Source organism: Passer domesticus, chromosome 8 (assembly GCF_036417665.1).
Source record: "Passer domesticus isolate bPasDom1 chromosome 8, bPasDom1.hap1, whole genome shotgun sequence".
In the NCBI taxonomy this organism is placed as follows: Eukaryota; Metazoa; Chordata; class Aves; order Passeriformes; family Passeridae; genus Passer; species Passer domesticus.
In genome coordinates, this window is record NC_087481.1 from 3,855,343 (window position 1) to 3,876,283 (window position 20,941).

At 52.0% G+C, this 20,941-nt stretch overlaps 1 protein-coding gene, 1 long non-coding RNA gene and 1 pseudogene across 3 annotated transcripts; 2 read left to right on the forward strand and 1 right to left on the reverse strand.

The window, feature by feature from the left end:
• The window catches only part of LOC135306122 (zinc finger protein 11-like), a 322,458-nt pseudogene that overhangs the window by 69,714 nt on the left and 231,803 nt on the right, over window positions 1-20,941 (forward strand).
• LOC135305616 (olfactory receptor 14A16-like) lies at window positions 4,018-5,669 on the reverse strand. The gene has a single exon (XM_064429352.1). It carries the CDS (start codon window positions 5,142-5,144, stop codon window positions 4,170-4,172), a length of 975 nt encoding a protein of 324 aa, XP_064285422.1. The 5' UTR covers window positions 5,145-5,669; the 3' UTR covers window positions 4,018-4,169.
• Window positions 9,520-12,730, forward strand: LOC135305709 (uncharacterized). 2 transcript variants are annotated; one of them, XR_010366689.1, is made up of 2 exons: window positions 9,520-9,797; window positions 10,326-12,730. It is a non-coding gene; the product is annotated as an uncharacterized LOC135305709 (long non-coding RNA). The 2 variants fall into 2 exon arrangements; XR_010366690.1 differs by having other exon boundaries at window positions 10,504-12,730.

Here is a 20,941-nt window from a genome sequence, read left to right on the forward strand (position 1 = left end):
TTGGCATCCATGTTCAGGATGATGTTGGCATGTGTGGATTGGTTCATAGAAAGAGGACACTTGCCAACAAGGGCAGAAAGTATTGGGAAGTAAAGGTAAATATCGAATACGTAATTTTCATTATAAAAGAGACAACCGCCTCGTGGGCGGGGGAGAGTGCCTTTGGCTGTCCTGCTGAACAGACCTCGGCTGGACAGATAGAAAATCTTTGTAGATAAGAAATAATAAACTCGACTGAAGACCGAAAGCAAGAGTCCAGACTCCTTCTTCGAGAGCGCGGCCTACCCAGAACCACTTTTTCCCGTGCTGGGGCAGAGACAAGCAACAGCCGACCCCGGCAATGCCTCTGTGAAGACACATGTTGAAGACGAGAAAGCCTGGGAGGGTCTCTTTCCCTTCTGGCCAGCAAAGAGGTAACAAGGCTGGCCCAGCCCCCGTCTCAGCCGGGCCGGGCCGGGCGGCTCCTGCCGTGGGGCCGGGCCCCTTCCCAGGGAGCCCCCCAGGCCCCATCGGCTGCCGGGCAGGGCAGGGGAGGCCGCGGGGCCGAGGCCGGGCCGGGCCATGGCTGCGGTTGCCAACACCTGGGCATTGCCGAGCCCTGCCCTGCCGCCAGCCCGAGCCCAGCCAGGATCCGCCGGGCCCCAGGAGCAGCCCCGGGCCGGGCCGGCTCGGCCAAGATTCTGCCACCCTTGGGGTTCACCCGCAAGCCCTGGGCAGGGGGAGGAGAAGCCATGGGCCCCGGCCGTGCTGCTGCTGTGTTCTGGCCTGGCTGCTGAGATCCTGGCCCTGCCCCAGCGCGGCCCATCCTGACACAGCCCCAGCGCAGCCGCTGCAGAAACCTCCATCATAAAACAGCTCCGGCCGCAAGGACTGAGCCCGGCCGGGGTCACGGAACCATCTGCAGGCCCCGGGAGAGATATTAACTCTTTCAGTGCTTCCATCCTCCCTTGAGGGAGAGAAAAGGACAAAGTGCAGGCACATAGAAGAGCAACATGAAGACAGTGAGGTCAGTGAAGAGGAACTTGTGTCCCAGATGGGAGGGATGAGGAAATGCCTTGATCTTAGAGCTGAAATCCTCTTGTAAAGCTATGGAGAAGGATGTAATTGATACATCAGACTCTCTTTTTCCCTATATAATAAATAGTTGTGATCCGTGGTGATAAAATTGAAACAGTACTCAATATTAATACAAGAATTAAAATAATTAATATTTGGAAATAATAAAACAGTTAAAGGTATAATGCCAAGAAAGACAGGGAGAGGAGGGGTGTCATCCTCCCCCTGCCCCCCCCCCTTCTCATGCAGTTGTTCAGAAGAAGAAAAAGAAGCAAGAGGTAACTATTACTAAATTTAGTTGGAAGAGAGGAAAATTTGGTTGGACATCCAGGAAAATTATTTATATGAGATTTATTGCTTTGATGCTAGAACATAATATTGGCTTGTATGATATTAGCTGTGGCTTACATTATACCAGCTTGGTGTGCATGTGTAATCCAAAAGGTGAATCAAAGGACATTGAGCAAGAGGAGAGGCCTTCATCAGAGATGACCCTCAAAGAGTGGCATGACCCCCTAAAAAATGTTGGATCATGCGTGGTAAAGGTGATAATGAGGGTGGAGATACAAGTGTGACAAATTGAAAATGGGAGGAGATGGTGATGATGTACATTATAAAAAGGAGAATTTTAGTTTTGGCAATATGTACGTGAGGGGACAGGGGTCAAGCCCTGCACTCTGTACCCTGTGCTACCCCACACGGATATTTTTGCTTATGTGCTATTATAAGAACCAAATTATCCCTATAATAACCAAATTATATTGTCAATATTTTGAGTGCATTCAATTTTATATACTTTTAAGCTACTTCATTTAAACTGCTGCTACATTTAATTTTGTTTGGTTTTTTTTTTATGATGGCATAATTAAGAAAATATAACATAAACATTTGTTCAAAAGACCTGAACAAGAAAAGCTCATGGCAAAACTTGAAGTTTTAAATCTTCTGTGCTTAATTAGACAGATTTCAGATGTGTATCCCAGGTGAATATGTTATATCGGAAAAAATGCAGAGACAACTATTTTGTCCTGTTTTCTTTTCCATTTTATAGATTGATATCAGTAATGTCCAATTGATATTGACCTCAGCACCTTCTAAAGCAGTCTGAAAAGATATGAAAATCAAGAAACTTCATGGCTGACAATCAAGAACACTTTGTCCCCACCACCTCCCTGCCATATCCCCCATCCAACCTCTGGCACTCCTATGGATCAGGAATGGTGTGGCCAGCAGGAGCAGGGCAGTGATTCTTCCCCTGTGCTCAGCACCGGTTAGGCAGCACCTCAGGTGCTGTGTCCAGTTCAGGACCCCCAATTTAGGAAGGACATGGAGGGGCTGGAGCATGTCCAGAGAAGGGCAACAAGGCTGGTGAGTGGTCTGCAGTACATGTCCTGTGAGAAGCAGGTGAGGGAACTGAGTTCATTTATCCTGGAGAAGAGGAGGCTTCAGGGAGACAAGGCAATGTCAGGGCACAGATTGGACTTGATGATTTCCAAGGTCTTTTCCAACCTTACTGATTCTGGGATTCTCTAAATCCACCCTTGCAGCAGTTGCAGGATGAGCCCTGGGCCTCCTCTTCAGAAGCTGCAGCAGCCCAGGTGCCTCAGCTTCTCCTGCCAGCCCCAAAGCCCATCCTGTCAGTCCTGCAGAGCCTCTGCAGCTCCTCCTCATTGCCCAGAACAGGGAGCCCCACAGGCAGACACAGCAGCCCAGATGTGCCCCCCTGGCCTGGGGTGCCTCTGGCAAGGGAGCAGCACCAGGCACTGCAGGAGCCTGCAGACAATTCCTGCAGCACTTGGAGGATGATCCTGCTGTGCAAGGGACGTTCCCATGGTGCCAAGTCAGGAACTGGAATGGGGAGTGGGGCCAGAGAGGAAAGGGCAAACAGGGATGGGCTGTGTGCAGGGGAGGGGACAGGGCTGGACAATAGGAAGAAACCTGGATCAGGGATGGGTAAAGAAAGCAAAGGTGGAGCAAAGGAAATTCTCGGGGCAGTTTTATGGTGGCTGCCAGGCAGCCCTGGCTCTGAGCAACAGCGTCTGCAGTGGCACAGGAAACTCCCAGCTGATGGGAACAAACTTTCTGGCTGACTGCAGAGGCCAGGACAAAGCTGAGTGGTTTCCCTGGAGTCCCCCAGCCCTTGCTGGCCCCAGGGGCTGATGGCATTTGTGCTCCCTCAGGTTCATGTCCCCACAGCAGCAGCATGGGGGAGCTCCCGCCTGTTCTGTGCAATGCAAACAGGGGCTCCTGAGCCAGTGCTGCCGTGGCTGTGCCTGCAAGGATGCGGCACCTGTGTGAGCTGGGGGAGAGGCCAGGGCTGCAGAGGGGGATGTTGTTGGCAGCTCCATGATTACGCTCTGGGACGCTGCCCTGGGCTGTGCAGCGCACTGGGGATGGATCAGCCCCTGCTCTGCTGCTCCTTCCCGTCTCCCCCAGGGCCCTTGCACAGCCCCAGCCATGCTGTTTGCCCCCAGCCTGCCCATGGCCAGCCTGGGGCTGCTCACCCTGGGACTTTTCTGTGCTGAGCATTGGCCTGGCTGTGTTCTTGAGAGAGCCCGGGCAAGGATCCTGGAGCCCCCAGGGCCTGGCCTGAGGCGTCAGAGCTGCCCCAGCAGTGCCCATGGCCTGTCCCTGCTGCAGCCCCGGCACTGCCACCCCCAGGACTGTGCCCGGCCCCGAGAGCACTCAGGCCCTGCAGCAACACCAAGGCCACCAGGGCAGCGGGGCAGGGCCACGGCAGCAGCACTGGCAACACCAAGTGCTGCTGCTGCTGCTGGGCACAGCTGCTGTGCCAGCACTGATCTGCCCCAGCTCTGCACACAGACATTGCTGCTGCAGCTCCAGAGGAGGCAACAAAAGGGCATCTCTGCAGAAAACATTGCTGGAGATCCTTTATTTCCTTTAAAACCACTGAGAGCACAGCTCCTCATTGACACAGTCTGTGGCCACAGGGAAGTTGGAGAGAAACAAAATGAAAAATGCACATAAAATGACATTTTTTGCTGGACAACATGAAAAAAGTAAAACAAAGGAAAAAACCTCCAAAATGAAGCCAACAAGAAGTGTCAAAGATGAGTTTTATTACAAGTGATTTGCAGAAATTCGCCAGGATTTTAACATTCCTGAAAGCGTACGGACATCAGTCTCCATGCTGCAGCCTTGAGCTCCTGGTTCTTCAGGCTGTAGATGAGGGGATTAAGGGCTGGAGGCACCACTGAGTACAGAACTGACAGGGCCAGATCCAGGGATGGGGAGGAGTTGGAGGAGGGCTTCAGATGAGCAAACATGCCAGTGCTGATGAACAGAGAGACCGCAGCCAGGTGAGGGAGGCAGGTGGAAAAGGCTTTGTGCCGTCCCTGCTCAGAGGGGATCCTCAGTACATCCTTGAAGATCTGCACATAGGAGAAAACTATGAACACAAAACAACTAAATAACAAACAGACACTAACACCAATAAGACCCACTTCGCTGAGATAGGATTTGGAGCAGGAGAGTTTGAGGATCTGGGGGATTTCACAGAAGAACTGGCCCAGGGCATTGCCATGGCACAGGGGCAGGGAAAATGTATTGGCTGTGTGCAGCAGAGCATTGAGAAAGGCACTGGCCCAGGCAGCTGCTGCCATGTGGGCGCAAGCTCTGCTGCCCAGGAGGGTCCCGTAGTGCAGGGGTTTGCAGATGGACACGTAACGGTTGTAGCACATGATGGTCAGGAGGGAAAGCTCTGCTGAGATGAAGAACATAAAGAAGAAGAGCTGTGCAGCACATCCTGTGTAGGAGATGGTCGTGGTGTCCCAGAGGGAATTGTGCATGGCTTTGGGGACAATGGTGCAGATGGAGCCCAGGTCGCTGAGGGCCAGGTTGAGCAGGAAGAAGAACATGGGCGTGTGCAGGTGGTGGCCGCAGGCTACGGCGCTGATGATGAGGCCGTTGCCCAGGAGGGCAGCCAGGGAGATGCCCAGCAAGAGGCAGAAGTGCAGGAGCTGCAGCTGTCGCGTGTCTGCCAATGCCAGCAGGAGGAAGTGCCTGATGGAGCTGCTGTTGGACATTTGTGCTGTCTTGGCATGGGGATCTGTATAAAAAGTAATCATGCAGTAGTTGGGGTTGGCAAGGTCTTTAAATACCCCAGCCCAGCCCTGGGGGCTCAGCTCTGCCCTGCAGACCTCTCCCAGCTCCGGCACTGCCCAGGGGCAGCTTTGTCTCTGCAGGTTCTGATGGCAATATCAGAGAAACTCTGAGGTAGTTGGAAATGTGATCCTGATGCTGCCTCTAAGGACACTGTGCTGATTTCTGTCACAGCCAGGTTTAGTAAAATCTGAGAAAAGATTTTTTTCTTATCCTGAACTGAGAGATTAATATCTATGTGCAATTTTCCATCCAGGCAACCCAGAGCAGTAGGTTAAAAAGGCAGGATTTTCCATTTTATGCAGCCCCTGCCTTGCTCTTCTCCCTGTATAATCTACTTAGAAATATTCTGCAGTTAAATGTCATGCTGGGAGCGATCCTGAACAATGCAGCATCCTCACCACACAAGGAGAGCACTTCCAAGCCTTACCAGCCGTCCCCTTTTCCCCCCAGATCTTGTCCCCCAGTGCTGGGAGCAGCTCCCCGGGCTGGCTGAGAGCTGTCCCTGGCAGGCAGCAGAGTCCCTGCCCCAGCACAGCGCCCTGGGCTGCAGGAGCCTGCTCTGCAGGACAGCCCTGGGCACCCCTGGCTGCTCTGCACAAGAGAGAATCTGAGAATGTACTCACAGGGTCTGCAGGCATTGGGATGTTCCAGCTTTAGGAGATCACTCCAGGAGCTGCAGCTGCATTGTCCTGCAGCCAGAGGTTCCTGGGCCAAGGGCTGGCAGTGATTCTGCCCCAGGCACTTCTCAGCACCTTCCCAGCCCTCACTGACTGAAGCTCTCTGTGCCTCTGGGCTGTGCCCGGGCTGGCTGCAGGCAGTGCCCCAGCCCTGCTGGGCTGGCAGAAGAGCTGCTCATCAAGAGAAATGTGCTTTTGAAGCTCTTCTTGCTTACCAGGAGCTGCCTCTGTGCCAGGAGCCCAGCCCAGCTCAGCAGCACAGACACAGCAGCAGGACTTTAATGACCCTCTGGGGCTTTGTTCTCAGGCCCTGAACATCAGTCCCTCAGAGGCAGCTGAAGAAACCTCTCCACAACTCCAAGGCAGAATCACACTCCAAAGTTTCTTGGACTTTTAATGGGTCCCACTGAGGGACACCACTGAGAAAGTGTCCTCAGGCCCCAGGCAGAGCAGAGAACTGGAGGCACTGATGCCAGGTGGGGACAAAGAGAAGCCAAGTCTTGGTGGCCTGGGGCACAGCAGCAGGGTCTGTGCCACCAAGGGCTGGGAGGAGACACCTTGTCCTGAGGCCCTGGGGCCTCCTGGCACAGCCCCAGCCAGGCTGGGCACTGTCAGCCCCTTGTCCTGCCCTCAGCATCCCCCCCTAGCCCACATCCCAGTGGCCTCAAGGATCTGCTGGAAGGAGTCCCTGGGGAGCCTTGCTCAGCAATGGCCCTGGGGGCTCCTGAATGCTCCCAGGGACTGCAGGTTTTTCAAAGGACTTTGGGTTTTGCTTCATCTTGACTTTCTGAGAGCTTTGTGCAATCATGGCCTCCAATTATCTGCTGTAATTAGTCCCTGGAGAGGCTTTGTCAGTAACAACATTCAGTGGGGCTCATTAATTCTTCAAGGTACTTCAGTTATTTTAAGGTCCTTGGGGTTTCCCTTTTGATACAGACTCTGTGACAGGTTTGTGCAATCATCGCCCCAATTATCTGCTTTAACAAGTCCCTTGGGAGCTTTGTACTGACACTCAGTGGGGCTCATTAATACCTTGAGGTACTCAAGGTTTTTAAGGTACTTTGGAATTTCCTTTCTCACACTGAGGTTTTGAGAGATTTTTGTACCATCCTGGCCTCCAATTGTCTCCTCCAAGGGGTCCATGAGGAGCCTGTGTTGGGGATGGACCTCAGTGGGATCCATTTATGCTTTGAGACACTTTGAGTTTTTCCTCTAACTTTGAGTCCTGGAAAGGTTTGTGCAATCTTCTCTCAGGACCTGAAGTTCCAGGGCTCAGCTCCAAATGCACCTCAGGGCTCATTAGGATGAAACAAGTCCTGACAGACCATGGCTGTGTCTTGATTTCTCTTTGCTCTCATGCAGTCTATCAGGATGTTTTCTGTAGTGGTTTTGGTTTGCCAATTTGAGATTTCTTGGCCAATGCCTCACTTAGTCTTTTTGGTTCAGTGTTGGCTAATTTCCAATGCACTGACTAGGATATACTTACTCATTTCCTACTCTGAGATATGATTAGGAGAAAGGCAAAGTTTATTAACAGTAACTAAAAGAAAGAGCTGTAAGGATCAGAACAGAACTTTCAGAACACTTTTGCTCTCCCTACAACCATTACCTTCTTCCAATGTAAAGAGACAAAACTGAAAATTTTCAGTCAGTTTACCACCTCTAGAATAGTTTTCTTCAGCTCACTTTAGGAGAGGAGTGTCTCTGTCATGCTATGGAGACTTCTCCATAAGAAATCAGTCCTTCTCATGGCTGCCAAATCCCATGAATAGCTGCTGCCCAGGACAATTGTGAAGTCCCTCCCATTTTTTCACAGCCTTTCCCACCGCTGTGTTTATGGGTCATGTCAGCTTATGGGATATTAGTTTAAAGATGAGCTGTTTAAGAGCAAAGGTTCTCTTAATCTGTTTCTGAAATCATCTTCATCTCTGAGAACAGAGATCTTTCTTCTTCTCTCCTGAGGCACGGGGTCTCATCACTCTTCTCTCTTTCTCTGTACAAACTTCTCATGGGATCACAGCTACTTCAACATTTGCTTACTTTAGCATGGAGGCCTTTGCTGAACAAGTCATCTCCCCATACTTTTCAATGCATTATAGGGAAAAAGAGAGTCTGATGTATCAATGACATCCTTCTTCATAGCTTTACAAGGGAATTTCAGCCCCAAGATCAAGGCATCACCTCATCTCTCGCATATGGGACTCAATTTCCTCTTCACTGACGTTTGTGTCTTTATGTTGCTCCTCTGTGTGCCTGCACTTTGTCCTTTTCTCTCCCTCGAGGGAGGATGGAAGCACTGACAGAGTTAATATCTCTCCCGGGGCCTGCAGATGGTTCCGTGAACCCGGTTGGGCTCGGTCCTTGTGGCTGGAGCTGTTTTACCATGGAGGTTTCTGCAGCGGCTGCGCTGGGGCTGTGTCAGGATGGGCCGCGCTGGGGCAGGGCCAGGATCTCAGCAGCCAGGCCAGAACACAGCAGCAGCACGGCCGGGGCCCATGGCTTCTCCTCCCCCTGCCCAGGGCTTGCGGGTGAACCCCAAGGGTGGCAGAATCTTTTCCGAGCCGGCCCGGCCCGGGGCTGCTCCTGGGGCCCGGCGGATCCTGGCTTGGCCCGGGCTGGCGGTGGGGCAGGGCTCGGTAGCACCCAGGTGTTGGCAACCGCAGCCATGGCCCGGCCCGGCCTCGGCCCCGCGGCCTCCCCTGCCCTGCCCGGCAGCCGATGGGGCCTGGGGGGCTCCCTGGGAAGGGGCCCGGCCCCACGGCAGGAGCCGCCCGGCCCGGCCCGGCTGAGACGGGGGCTGGGCCAGCCTTGTTACCTCTTTGCTGGCCAGAAGGGAAAGAGACCCTCCCAGGCTTTCTCATCTTCAACATGTGTCTTCACAGAGTCATGTACAGTTTCCTTAGTGGTTTAACAGATTGTCAATTCTCAAAGCTATTACTGATTTTTTTTTATTAGACACAGAGGAATCTGCTAGCAGCTTCTCTTAGAACATCACTTCCATGATGCAAAACCACCGGAACAGCACACAGCACAGAGCTCCTTTCTCCATATGTAGTGCTCATGAGCCCAAGGCCTCAAAACCCATCCTTGGGAGATCTCTGGGCCCTCTCCAAGGTGTTTTCAAATGAAAACATTCAGCTCATAGTCTAAGAAAATCACCAGAGGACAGGGCCAGCCTGGCCTGTCTATCCTGGCTACTTTTGTCTGGGAGCAATCCTTGAATATACCGAATTTGGGAGGACAAATTCTAATTTCGGCCACGGCATTTGGACATGAAAGCCAGTTTTTTTTCCATAGGAAGGAAGGAACAGAGCCCCAGTGTTTCCCAGGTGGATGAGAGGTGACGACCAGAGGCCAAGGCCAGCCAGAGCTAGCAAGTTTTGTTCTGAGAGATTCCCTTGCATACAGGAAATATTTTAGGGAGAGTACCAATTTTGGCAATGGGCAACAGAAAAGACCAAGGGTTCTTTTCTATAGCAAGGAAAGCAGAGAGCCCCAGTGCTCCAGGAGCTGATGAGAAGCAGTCCTTGACATTCCAACATCAGCCAGACCTGTCAGGTGGCCCTGGCAGGCCAAGCCAGCCAGACCTGTTCCCTGTTCCCTTCGTTTCATGGGGCCCCACAATTCCCATTGGTCCCTTGCTTCCATGAGGCCCTGAGGTGTCATAATATCCCCTTGGTGACATGAGGCCCTGAAGGGCCCTAATGGTCTCCATGGGTCCATCAGGCCCCACAGAGTCATAATGGTCTCTGGGTTCAATGAAGCCCCGCTGTATCACCATGGCCCCTTGGTTCCATGGGCTCCAGTGGTGCCACAATGATCCCCTTGGTTTCATGAGGTCCCCACAGTGTCCCAGTGATCATCATGGGAAGGAAAGAACCAAGCCCCAGTATTGCAGGGGCAGCCACTAGAGGCCAAGAGTCATAAGCTGACAAGGAAGTGAGTTTTCTTGGGAAGTTCTAGTCAAACCAATCAGTGGTCAGATTTTAATATTGACATCTGGTGTAACCATGGATGACATGGACACACCTCTGAGAACATAGAGGGTTAAAAGCAGAGAACTCCCAGGGGAACTCTCTTTTATTCCAGTCAGTGAAGGGTTCAGGCCTCCCCTGCCCAGCCACAGTCCGGGTGGGACAGGGGAAGCCATGCGGCCTGGGCTGAGGGGGGCTGGAACCCCGGACAGAGAAGGGGTGAATGGAGTGGAACTGGGCACGGCCCCTGCAGGAATGGAGGGGTGGAGAAGCACTGAGATGTCCTGGGCAGCCCCCCCAGAGAGAGCCCCCCTGCCAGACAGAGAGAGCCTGTGCCACCTTGAAATTTGATATTATGTGCTGGCAGCAGGGCCAGCAGAGGAGAAAGAGAAGGGAAGCAGAAGGTGCCCAGCCGTGGGAGTCCTGGGCAGGCTGCTGGGAGATTTCAGCCATCCTGAGGGCAGCAGAGCCTGAGACTTTAACTCTTCCTCAGACAACTTTGTGAAAACTTTGTGAAACTCTAATCCTTGACCTGAAAGAGAAGAGAGACAGCCTGGGACTTGAGATGTCAGAAGATGGGAAAGAAGCCTAGGTGGGAAGAGATGATGGAGTGGCCTTTGGCTGGACTTTTTCTTGTATAGCCATAGACTGAACCAATTTTCCTGTAACAGAGAGACTGCATTTAGGAGGATGCAATGTCTTGAGCCAAGAGAGTGACCTGCTGCAGTGATTGCCATGTGAGGAGTGAGAGTGACCTGCTGCAGTGACGCCATGTGCAGGAGTGAACAGAGAAAGATGAGGAGGGTGTGGTGGTGCCCTCTGTCTTCAGAGAAGAAGAAGATCTCTGTTCTCAAGACCCTCGGCCCCAGGGGAGGTGAAAATGAGGGGGTCTGTTGTCCCAAAATGAGAAAAACTGTCGTTCTCTGGTACTTGGCAAAGCATCCTTAAAAGGAACCCTAGAAGCAGTCTTGGTCCATGGACAGTGGTGAGAGCATGGAAGGAGGAGGTCACAATGGCAGATTTTCTCTGGGTGGTGCCATGTGTGAGATGGAAATATGAGAGGTTTCAACTGTGTTTCCTGGGGAAGACTATGGTACCAGAGAGACTCCTCTCTCCCTTGATGAACTGCGAATTGATTATCTGAGGGGTGGTAACTTGACTGAGAATCCAAGGTTTTGTCTCACTGTGCTTTGGTGGAAATTGGGTGGGGAGAGGAGGAATGTTTTGGAAGGTTTTAATTTTGAATTTTGTGTTTCTTTTTTTATAGTTGTAGGTTAATAAAGTTTTTTTTTTCCTTTATTTCTAAGCTTGAGCCTGCTCTGCTCTGTTTCTGCTCACATCTCACAGTAACCATTTGAGAAAAATATATTTTCATGGGAGCACTGGCATTGCTCCAGCACCAACCCATGACACAGAGAAAGGCCAGAGGGGCAGGGAAGACACTAGGAATTGGTCACATTTTCTCCTGTCACAGCCATGACTCAGGGAATAGGATTAAACCTGGAAAGGCTGAGGCGCATTACTGACCTCTTGCTGCCTAAGGAAAGAAAGAGAAATGAAGATAATTTGTCCTTTTTTGGGTTGTCCAGTTCAAAAAAGACACTGAGTCAACCAAGAAGGTTGGGAAAGCTGGATATACAAGGATTGACATGGGGAAGCTGGGAGTAGAAGATGTGCCCATACTCATGGTGAAGGAAAATCCTGTTCTTGGATGAAACTCCCTAAGGCAAGGATTCCTTGAGAGAAGATGGATCCCAACTCTTGGAGATACTACAATTTTGACTGGAAATTGGGTGACCTGAACAGCTGGGCCCTATTTGGAACAGGTTTATGGACTGGTTAATTCAAAAGAGGATGTCCAATCTAAATTATTCTGAAGTTTTATATAAAGGGTTCTCTTGAGGATTTTTTGCAAGTTGCAAAACAATGGCCATATTCAGCCGATGCACAATCCAGCCTGATGGTAACAATGGATAATGGACATGTTCACAGACAATGGATAACGGAAATATTCAGAAACGGGGTCAGTATATCCTGAGAAACATAGAAGAAGAAGAATCATCAAGACTCAGCAAGTTTGTCAGCAAGTTTGAAAAAAAAAGAGAAGCAAAGGGTGGGCCAGACAACCACAGCAATCAGATGATCCAATCAGCATTCTAATTTAGATGCATGAACAGCTAGGATTAACCAGTCATGTATTAGCTAGAGACATGTGAACAGTAGAAACTTATTATAAATTAAGCCTTTTTAGGATACTAAATTAGCTTCACTCGATCGTATTGATCATGATGTGATGTTCCCATTCCTGATTCTCCATTTTGGTGGAGAATGTGGGCACCCCCAGCGTGATAGCACGAGAGGGACTCGAGGACGGCAATTTGGCTGCTGTGCAGAAGATCAGAGCCAGCCTCTGAGGAGCAGAGAAGCCAGTCTGAAGAAGCGTGTTTCCTGGCCTGTTGGAGTCCACTCCCGCTAGCTACAGACCCTTGCCCACACAATACTTCATAGACGATGGTAAAAGATTAGAGAAGTGCTCTCCTCCACGTGGGAAACATTGTCCTTTATTCCAAGACACACATCAGGCAGACAAACCCATGGGAGAAAAGAGGGCTTTCCCTAGCAAGCAGAGAGCTTTTTCTACCCCCCTGGGATGGGGACAGAGGGAGAGGTCCACAGCCAAAGGGATACCAGTGAGGAGTGGTGAGGGGAGGGGTAACCCAGGGGAGAGACCACCAGGTGGTACCGGGACAGGTGAGGGAAAGACCATGTGATAGGGAAAAGGGGTAACAAACCACATGATGTAACATAAGCTATACAGTGCAATATAAAACTATTCTGTGCAAATTCCCAATCACCCAGTGCAAGAGAACAACTAAACTGGTGCACCACAACACCACAGTAGTGAGAGGGACACAGAGCCCCTGGTCCCCAGCCCTGCACAAGCATTCCCTGAGGCCAGAGGGATGGAGACACCCCTGAGCATCCCTCAGGCAAGGGGACAGAGACCCCTGAGCATCCCCTGGGCTGAGAGGGACAGAGACTCCCTTGATAACCTGCTTGGCATGGGGGTGAGAGGGAGAGAGACCCCCCCAGGCATTCCCTGGAGTGAGAATGATGGAGACCCACTGGGGAATGGCCTGGGGTGACAGGGACAGGGGCAACCCCTGGGGAATAGCCTGGGGTAGCAGGGACAGGGATAAGCCTGCCATGTCCCTCCCAAGCATCCCCCAGGGTGAGAGGCACAGAGACACCTCGAGCATCCCCTGGGCACCAGACAAAATAAACTTGGCAGAAATCAAACTCAACCCTACATAAAATGCCTTGAATTTGCTCTTCCCACTAGTCACTTGTGATAGAAATGTAAACAAATCCCAGTCATGAATAAACTGACAATAGAAGAAATTAATAAACTGACAATAAAAACAATGGCAATTTCAAGTTTCATTGGTTCCTGCACAGCTCCAGCTCAGCTGCCAGAAGGTTCTGATAAAAGAAAAGTGGAAATTCAGCCCAATACAAGTTATTAAATGGGAGGGAAAGCTCCGTATAATGGTCAGAAAGGTGACAGAGACAAAGAGAATAATGATTCTCACATATTGCAAAGCCCCTAAGCCTGTGAATTCAGGACTTATTTGCGAATTTAGCTCATGGAGCTGGGCTTCTTTTAGGACTTTTAACAGCCTTGTGTTCCTCACTGTGGGGTGAATGAACCTTGTCAGTCTCATTGGTATCATTTGCTCCCTTTCCTCCAGTGATTTTAACAAACTTTTCAAGGAAGGACAAAAAAATATTTTCTTTACACTGACCACCCACAACAGCCATTTTCCTCATCAGTTCTCCCATATGTCTCCCAGAGGAAGCTGCATCCAAGATTCCAAGAGTTCCTCCAGAAAGAGCTACAACCTCAGAAGAGGAGGGAACCATGCTGTTGTCAAAGGCACTTAGGGTCAGAGAACTGTGCCTAAACTCACTGTGCCAAAATAATGTTGCAATCTGGTTAATAAAATTGTTAGAGAGATGCTTCTGCCCCAATGAAGGTACTAATGAGACAAAATCCAAAGTGGATTTTATTGAACAGTAAATGTGAGGTAGTGAGAGAGATGGAAAGAAAGAGAAAAAAGGGGGAGGGCAAGAGAGTGACAGGGACAGAGACCTCCCCTGGGCTGGGGCAAGTGTGACATTGTCCCCTGTGTGTGAGGCCTTCCCGGGGTGGGGGTTTTACACCTGAGCCAGTTTGGGTAAGGGGGGTGGTGTTCACACCCCCAGCAGGGATTACCCCACTGTTTCAGGTTGCATGCAAGATGTAACCAAAAGCATGTTTTCCATCACCACCTTTAGAAACTGTTATAAACAGGCGGGGCAGTGTTCTTTATCTCTTCCAGGACTCAGCCCTAATAACGCCCTCCAGGGGGTCTGTTCTGTGAATGGGCCATTGAGTGTCCCTGCAGGACCGGTAAAATGACATCATCCCATTGTGGGATGCTCCGCCCAGGGGGAGGAGCCGAGCATTCCTACCTGGATATAAGCTGAGACTTACAGCACCAGGAGCACCTTGGCTACTGGATTCCCAGAGGACAAGAGCTCCATCACCACTACTGGACCTTCAGAGGAAGACCAGACCCTTCTAAGGATCACTGCTTTGACAGAATCACGATCATCACTGCAACAGGACTGCAGCCACCATTTAATGGGACTACTCCCACCACCCTGACCAACAGGGTGGCAGGTTATATCCTGACTGTGTCAGTTTAAGGCAGTGTTTCTGTATCATTGCCTTGATCTTAATTTTCTTCTTAAATTGTAATTCTGGCTTAGACTCCCCTCCTGGTTTGCCCTCAAACCTGTACAAAACTCAATGCACTCATCTCTTGTTTTCCTCCCAAACCAGAATTTCCCATCTCAAAACCACTGCCAGATGGAGAAGAAGGCTGCGAGGAAGAGGAAGATGTCCCAGGACCACCAGGTAGGTGAGGAGGAAGTCAGGGCCTCTTTCTCTCTCTCTCTGGCTCCATCTCCCAGCTCTGCATGGCCCGTAGCTGCAGGACAACCCCTCTGCCTTGGCCATCCTGCTGCGGATGCACTGCAGGTATCTCGTTCCCTTTCTCTCTGGCATGGAGGCAAAGCCCATCCACTCCTTCTCCTTCATCCCCCAGACAAGAAGCTGAGGACGGAGACCGGAGAGGACAAATCTCCACAGCAGAACCTCGTGGAAGAAGCAGTTTTGAAGGACTCCATGGCACAGGAATCGAACAGGGAGGTAAAGCCCAAGAGATCCCACAGGATGAGGGCCTCCAAACCCAGCCCAGGGTGCTCTGAGGAGGAAAGACCCACCCTGTGCCAGGAAGGTGGACAGAGCTTCAGCCAGGGATCGGAGCTGGTGGTCCAGGAGCAGCTTCCTGATGGGGAGAAGCCCTACAAGTGCTTGGAGTGTGGGAAGAGCTTCAAGCAGAGCAGCACCCTGATCCGCCACCAGATGATCCACACTGGGAAATGGGTCTGTGAGTGTGGGGAGTGTGGGAAGGGCTTCAGCTACAGCTCAGAACTCGTCAGGCACCAACGCATCCACACTGGGGAGAGGCCCTATGAGTGTCCCCAGTGTCAGAAGAGGTTTCAGACCAGTTCCCATCTCCTCCTGCATGAGCGGATTCACACAGATGAGAGGCCCTTCCGCTGCTCTGACTGCGGGAAGGGCTTCAACCACAACTCCAATCTCATCAGACACCGGCGCATCCACACTGGGGAGAAGCCCTACGAGTGTCCCCAGTGTGGGAAGAGGTTTCACATGAGCTCCAATCTCCTCCAGCACCAGCGGATTCACACGGATGAGAGGCCCTTCCGCTGCTCTGACTGCGGGAAGGGCTTCAACCGCAACTCCCACCTTGTCACCCACCGGCGTATCCACACTGGGGAGAGGCCCTACGAGTGTCCCCAGTGTGGGAAGAGCTTCAGACAGAGCTCTCATTTGAGCAGACACCAACACAGTCACCAGTAAGGGAAGATATGCAAATGCTGCAACTGCAGGAAGAGCTTTGGGCACTGCTCCAACTTCATCCCCCACGGGAGAACCATGTTTGGAAGGGCCCTGGTGATACGTGTTCACTGTGATCCATGCTGGGAAGACACCTGTTCGTTTTCCTGCCCCTGCCAATGACATGATGTGAGCCTGAAGAACATGAGGGTCTGGCCAGGGCTGTGTCATTACATTCACTCCCACCTCAGGTCATTGCCAGGGGCAGGAAAGGGACTCTCTCTCTCTATCTCTCCCTGAGGAGAAGGGTGTCCTTACCAGGCAGGAGAAAATTATGGCCAGGAAGATACCGTTGTGTTGTAGTTTTCCCTTTTTAAAAACCCTTCTGTTGTCAATATTGTTTCTGTTCCTGTTTGTTCTTTATCTCGTTGCTGTTCCAATAAATTGTTCTTATCGCAGCCTGGGATCTTTGCCTTTTGTTATTTCCATGGGAGGTGGGAGGGCAGCAAGTGGCAGCATGGTTTTAGCAGGAGCAGGAAATTGGGGAATCCCATTCCTAAACTCTGGCCCATGGAAACCAAACATCCCAGCTGGTCCCAGCCCTGGTGGCCATGGCAGCAGCCTTGGGAGCAGGTCCCTGGCTGGGGCTGTGGGAACCTCTTCCCTCTGGTGCCCAGGGACAGGACTGGAGGGAACGGCTGCAGCTGAGTCGGGGCAGGCTCAGCTTGGATCTCAGGAAAAGGTTTTTGCCCAGAGGCTGCTGGGGCAGTGCCCAGGCTCCCCAGGGAAGGCTCCCAGCTCCAGGGCTCTCTGAGCTCCAGTAGCATTTGGACAGCACTGCCAGGCTCTGGCTGGCATTGTTGGGGTGTCATGTGCAGGGCCAGCAGTTGGACTCCTGGATCCTGATGGGTCCCTCCCAGCTCAGCCAATTCTGTGGAACTGGGGGAACAGGGGCCTGGTGATGGTTGCCATGGAAACTGACCATAGGAATGGAGCTGGTGATGGTTGCCTGCTAAGGATCAGATTTGTCACAGACCTTCAGAGGAGTTCCATGGGGACATTCCAAGAGTCTCCAGGATGTTCAAGAGCTGGAATGTCACAGGCAGAGACAGGGGCTCCATGGACACCTCCCAGGTGTTTCTGGGGATGGTAAAGAGCCCTGTGCTCAGAAGCGGTCACAGCCATTCCATGGTGACATCCCAGGAGTCCCCAGGCTGCCACAGAGCCAGGATGTCCCAGACACTCACAGGGGTTCCTGTCATGAGCACAGTGGGAGCTTCAGGCAAAAGCTTAATTTCTTTATTACAGAAACTCCCGTTGAGACATGAGGTGGAGAAATTACTTCCAACAGCCACCATGGAACCTCAAACCCCTGCAGGACCCCCTAGACTTCTAAAATTCCTTCTAAGAGAGGAGACTGGGAGAGGCTGGATCCAATCCCAGCCCCAGACATTGTCAAAGGTTTATGTATAAAAGATTGGAGAGGTGGAATTGAACCTTAATGCAATTTGTCCCACACGATTAATGATGGAATACCAGATAAATTTCTATAAATACAGCCCTGATGGATTGTGATCATGATTAGTCAGAAAGATCTTAACCACAGTACTGGAATTATAACAATTATTAGAATATGCTGTTCTAGGAAGCAATTTTGAAGTCAACAGGGCCTTGTTGGAGTTGTTGGGGCCCATTGCAGGCAGAGCCTCCTGCTCCAGCAGGAACTGCCTTTCCTGTGCCATCAGCAGGGCAGGTCCCGCTGCAGGAAAAGCCCCAGGCCAGCCCCAGCACAGGGAAGGGCTCGGGCACAAGGGCAGAGTGCCGTGCTGGGAGCTGTGCCAGGCAGAGCCTGAGGCACCAAAGGCACCTTGGCAGCAGCAGCTGCTTGCAGGGCATGGCCAGAAGCCTCCCTTGGCAGTCCAGCCTGGTGGCCAGCACTGCAGAGCTGCTGCCTCAGGGCTCATTTCTGCCTGGGCTCTGAAAAGCCACTTCTGCTCCAGGAGCCTGCCTGGGAAGCCATTGGCCCCAGCACCTTGGGCACAAGGTATGAATGACAAAACTCTTCATGCCAGCAGAGACAAGGCAGGGGCAGAGGAAAGGGGAGAGCCAGGCCCAGGGCACAGGGCTGCCATGGTGATGGCTGTGAGGTCACTGCCCCTGCAGCAGCCTGGCTGCCCTCAGCAGACATTCTGGCCAGAAGCGTTGTGAGGGCACCCAGCACATCAGAGAACCCACACAACAGGAATTCTGTCCTTGGGGATGAGGTTGTTTCACTGGGTCAGGCTGCACAAAGCTCCTGCTCTTGGACAATTCCTGTGATTCCTGGGATGGGGAATCCAGTTCTCTGGAAAAACAGTTGCAGTTTTGTGCCACTCTCATAATTGTAAAATATTTCTCCTTCTAACAAATGTAAATCCACCCTCATTCAGTTGAGAGATATTGACTCTTGTTCTTTTACTGCAAGATGTGGGACAAAATAATGATGATCACTATTTTTTCCATTTTCACAGACCTTGGAAAGTAACCAAAAATCTCCCAAGATGGGGTTTGGATGCCTCATCACATAACCAGCAGGTAGAAGGTGGTGGCTCTGGGCTCAGTGGTGTGGAGAATGAGGACAGAACAGGAGCAGCCCGAGAGGGATTGAAGGGTGGTTTCAGAGAGGTTGGAGTTTTTCTTCTTTGTATAAAACACCCAGAGAAAGAAATAATGGCACCAAGGGTTTGAAGGTCCCCCGCCCCAGGAAGCAGGCATTCTCCCCAAACAGAGAGCATCAAGTGAGGAGCGTGATTTAAAGAGGATTCTGCCCCTCCACCCTGTGGGATGTGCCCCTGGAAGCCCAGGAAATGACACTCCACCCCATCTGGTCAAAAAAGGAGTGGCCACAGAACATTTTTCCTTTTCTGTATTCTCATTGGTTCAAATTCTACTGCAAAGTCCCCGCCATAGATTTTTCCATTGGTTGTCCTCCTCTATCCACTCCTTTGCAGTCCCCTGCTCCTTCTGCTATTGGACCCCGACCCTAAACTCCACCCCTACCCTGTCATATAAAACCCATGACAAGCCACCACTCCCTCTCCCCCTTCATTTCTTGTCTTGGTCCCTGGCACAATAAAGGATCCTGGGCTTTGCTAAACCAGTACCCATCCTGTTGCCTTCCTTTCCCTGTTGGTCATCGATGCCTGCCTGAGGTCTGAGACTCTGGGGTCTGGGGGAGTGGTTTTGCTGCTTACTGCAGTGGAACACAACACAAGGGCAGCTGGGGAGGCCCAGACTGGACATGAAGAGAAAGGAGTTTCCTCCCCCAGGGCAGGGCTGTGGTGCAGAAGGAGCCTGGAGCAGCCCAAGGCTTTTTGTGTGCAGGCAGAGGCAGGCAGGAGGCAGAGCTGTCAGCAAAGGAAGGGGCCAGCCAGGTGGGGCAGCCAGGGGATGACGACAGCCTGCAGGGACAGAGGCGCAGGGCAGGGACACCGTAGGACAGCCTGGGCTGCACAGGGCACAGGGATGGGCAGCAGCTGCAAGGCCCTGACAGAGCCAACTTGGGCAGCACTTTGGCCATGGCTGCTGGCCCTGGGCCTGAGCCAGGAGCAGGAGACAAGTGACCCTTGCAGGCCTGGAGCCTCATTGCCTCCTTGTCCCTGCTCAGCAGCCTGGCAGGGGCTGCCCCATGGTGCTGCCCTTGGCATTGCACATCCCCACATGCCAGTGCCCATCCCGGGAAGAGCCCTGAGCAAGGAGGGAGGGACAGGATCTGCCTGGCCAGGGGCTGGAGCTCAGGCCTTGGCCCTTTGCATTCCTGAAACACATCCAGGTTTACTCAGCACCAGAGACCCCTTTGCCTTGTTTGTCCCCAGCTGTCATCACTGCCTTCAGTGTTCTGCTCTGACTGGAACCTGGGGACACATTCACATGAGTTGTGTCCCTCAGTGGACCCCATTTAAACTACAAGAAATGTCTATGTTTCAGCTTAACTTGGAGTTCTTGAGAAGCTTTTTGAGCACACTCCAAGGGACTGAGTCTGATGCAAAGAGCACAAAGCCCCAGAGGGTCATTAAAGTCCCTGTGCTGTGTCTGTGCTGCTGAGCTGGGCCGGGCTCCTGGCCCAGAGGCAGCTCCTGGCAAGGGCAGCGCTGCAGAGAGACAGCTCTGGCCAGGAGCAGCTCCTTTGCACAGCCCAGCAGGGCTGGGGCACTGCCAGGGCAGCTCAGGGACACCAGCAGGGCACAGCCAGGCTGACAGGGGCTCAGCACTGGCAGGGGCTGGGGGATGTCCCAGAGGGGGCTGTGTCACAGCGGCACCTCTGTGGCTGTGTCCTAGAGGCACAGAGCAGCTGTGATGTCAGCAAGGGGCTGTGTGACAGCACAGAGTGGGCTGTGTGAGGTCACAGGTTGGGCTATGACATCACAGAGTTTGTTGTGTGAGGTCACTGAGGAGCTACAGCATCATAGAGGAGACTGTGTGACAACACAGAGCAGGCTGTGACATCATGGCATGGCTGTATGACATCATAGAGGAGACTGAGGTCAAAGTGTGTGCTGTGACATTAGAGAGTGGCAGCATGACATCACAGAGAGGGTTTTGTGACATCATTGAGGGTGTTGTGACATCACAGAGCTGTCTGTGACATCATGGAGTAGGGTATGAGGCCATAGAGCAGATCCAGACGTAACAGCTGGTGGCTCTGTGACATCAGCGAGTGGGTTGTGACATCACTAGGTGGCTGTGTAACATCATAGAAAAGACTGTGACATCACAGAACAGACTGTGACATCACAAAGCAACTTTCTGACATCACAGAGTCTTCTGGGATATCACAATCCAGCTGCATGACATTCCAGGGTGACATCCCAGAATTGGCTCTGTGACAAAACAAGGGTGCTGTATGACATCCCAGAGTGGGCTGTGACATCACAGGTGGCTGTGTTAAATCATAGGGTGCTCTGTGACATCACAAGATGCTGTATGAGATCACAGGTGGCTGTGTGACATCCAAGGGGCTGTGTGACATCACAGGGTAGCTGCTTGTCCCTGCTCAGCAGCCTGGCAGGGGCCGCCCCATGGTGCTGCCCTTGGCATTGCACATCCCCACATGCCAGAGCCCATCCCGGGAAGAGCCCTGAGCAAGGAGGGAGGAACAGGAT

Bases quoted from the DNA above. Each gene is read 5' to 3' on its own strand.
- LOC135305616 (XM_064429352.1), bottom strand. From the start codon at position 5,144: ATGATTACTTTTTATACAGATCCCCATGCCAAGACAGCACAAATGTCC.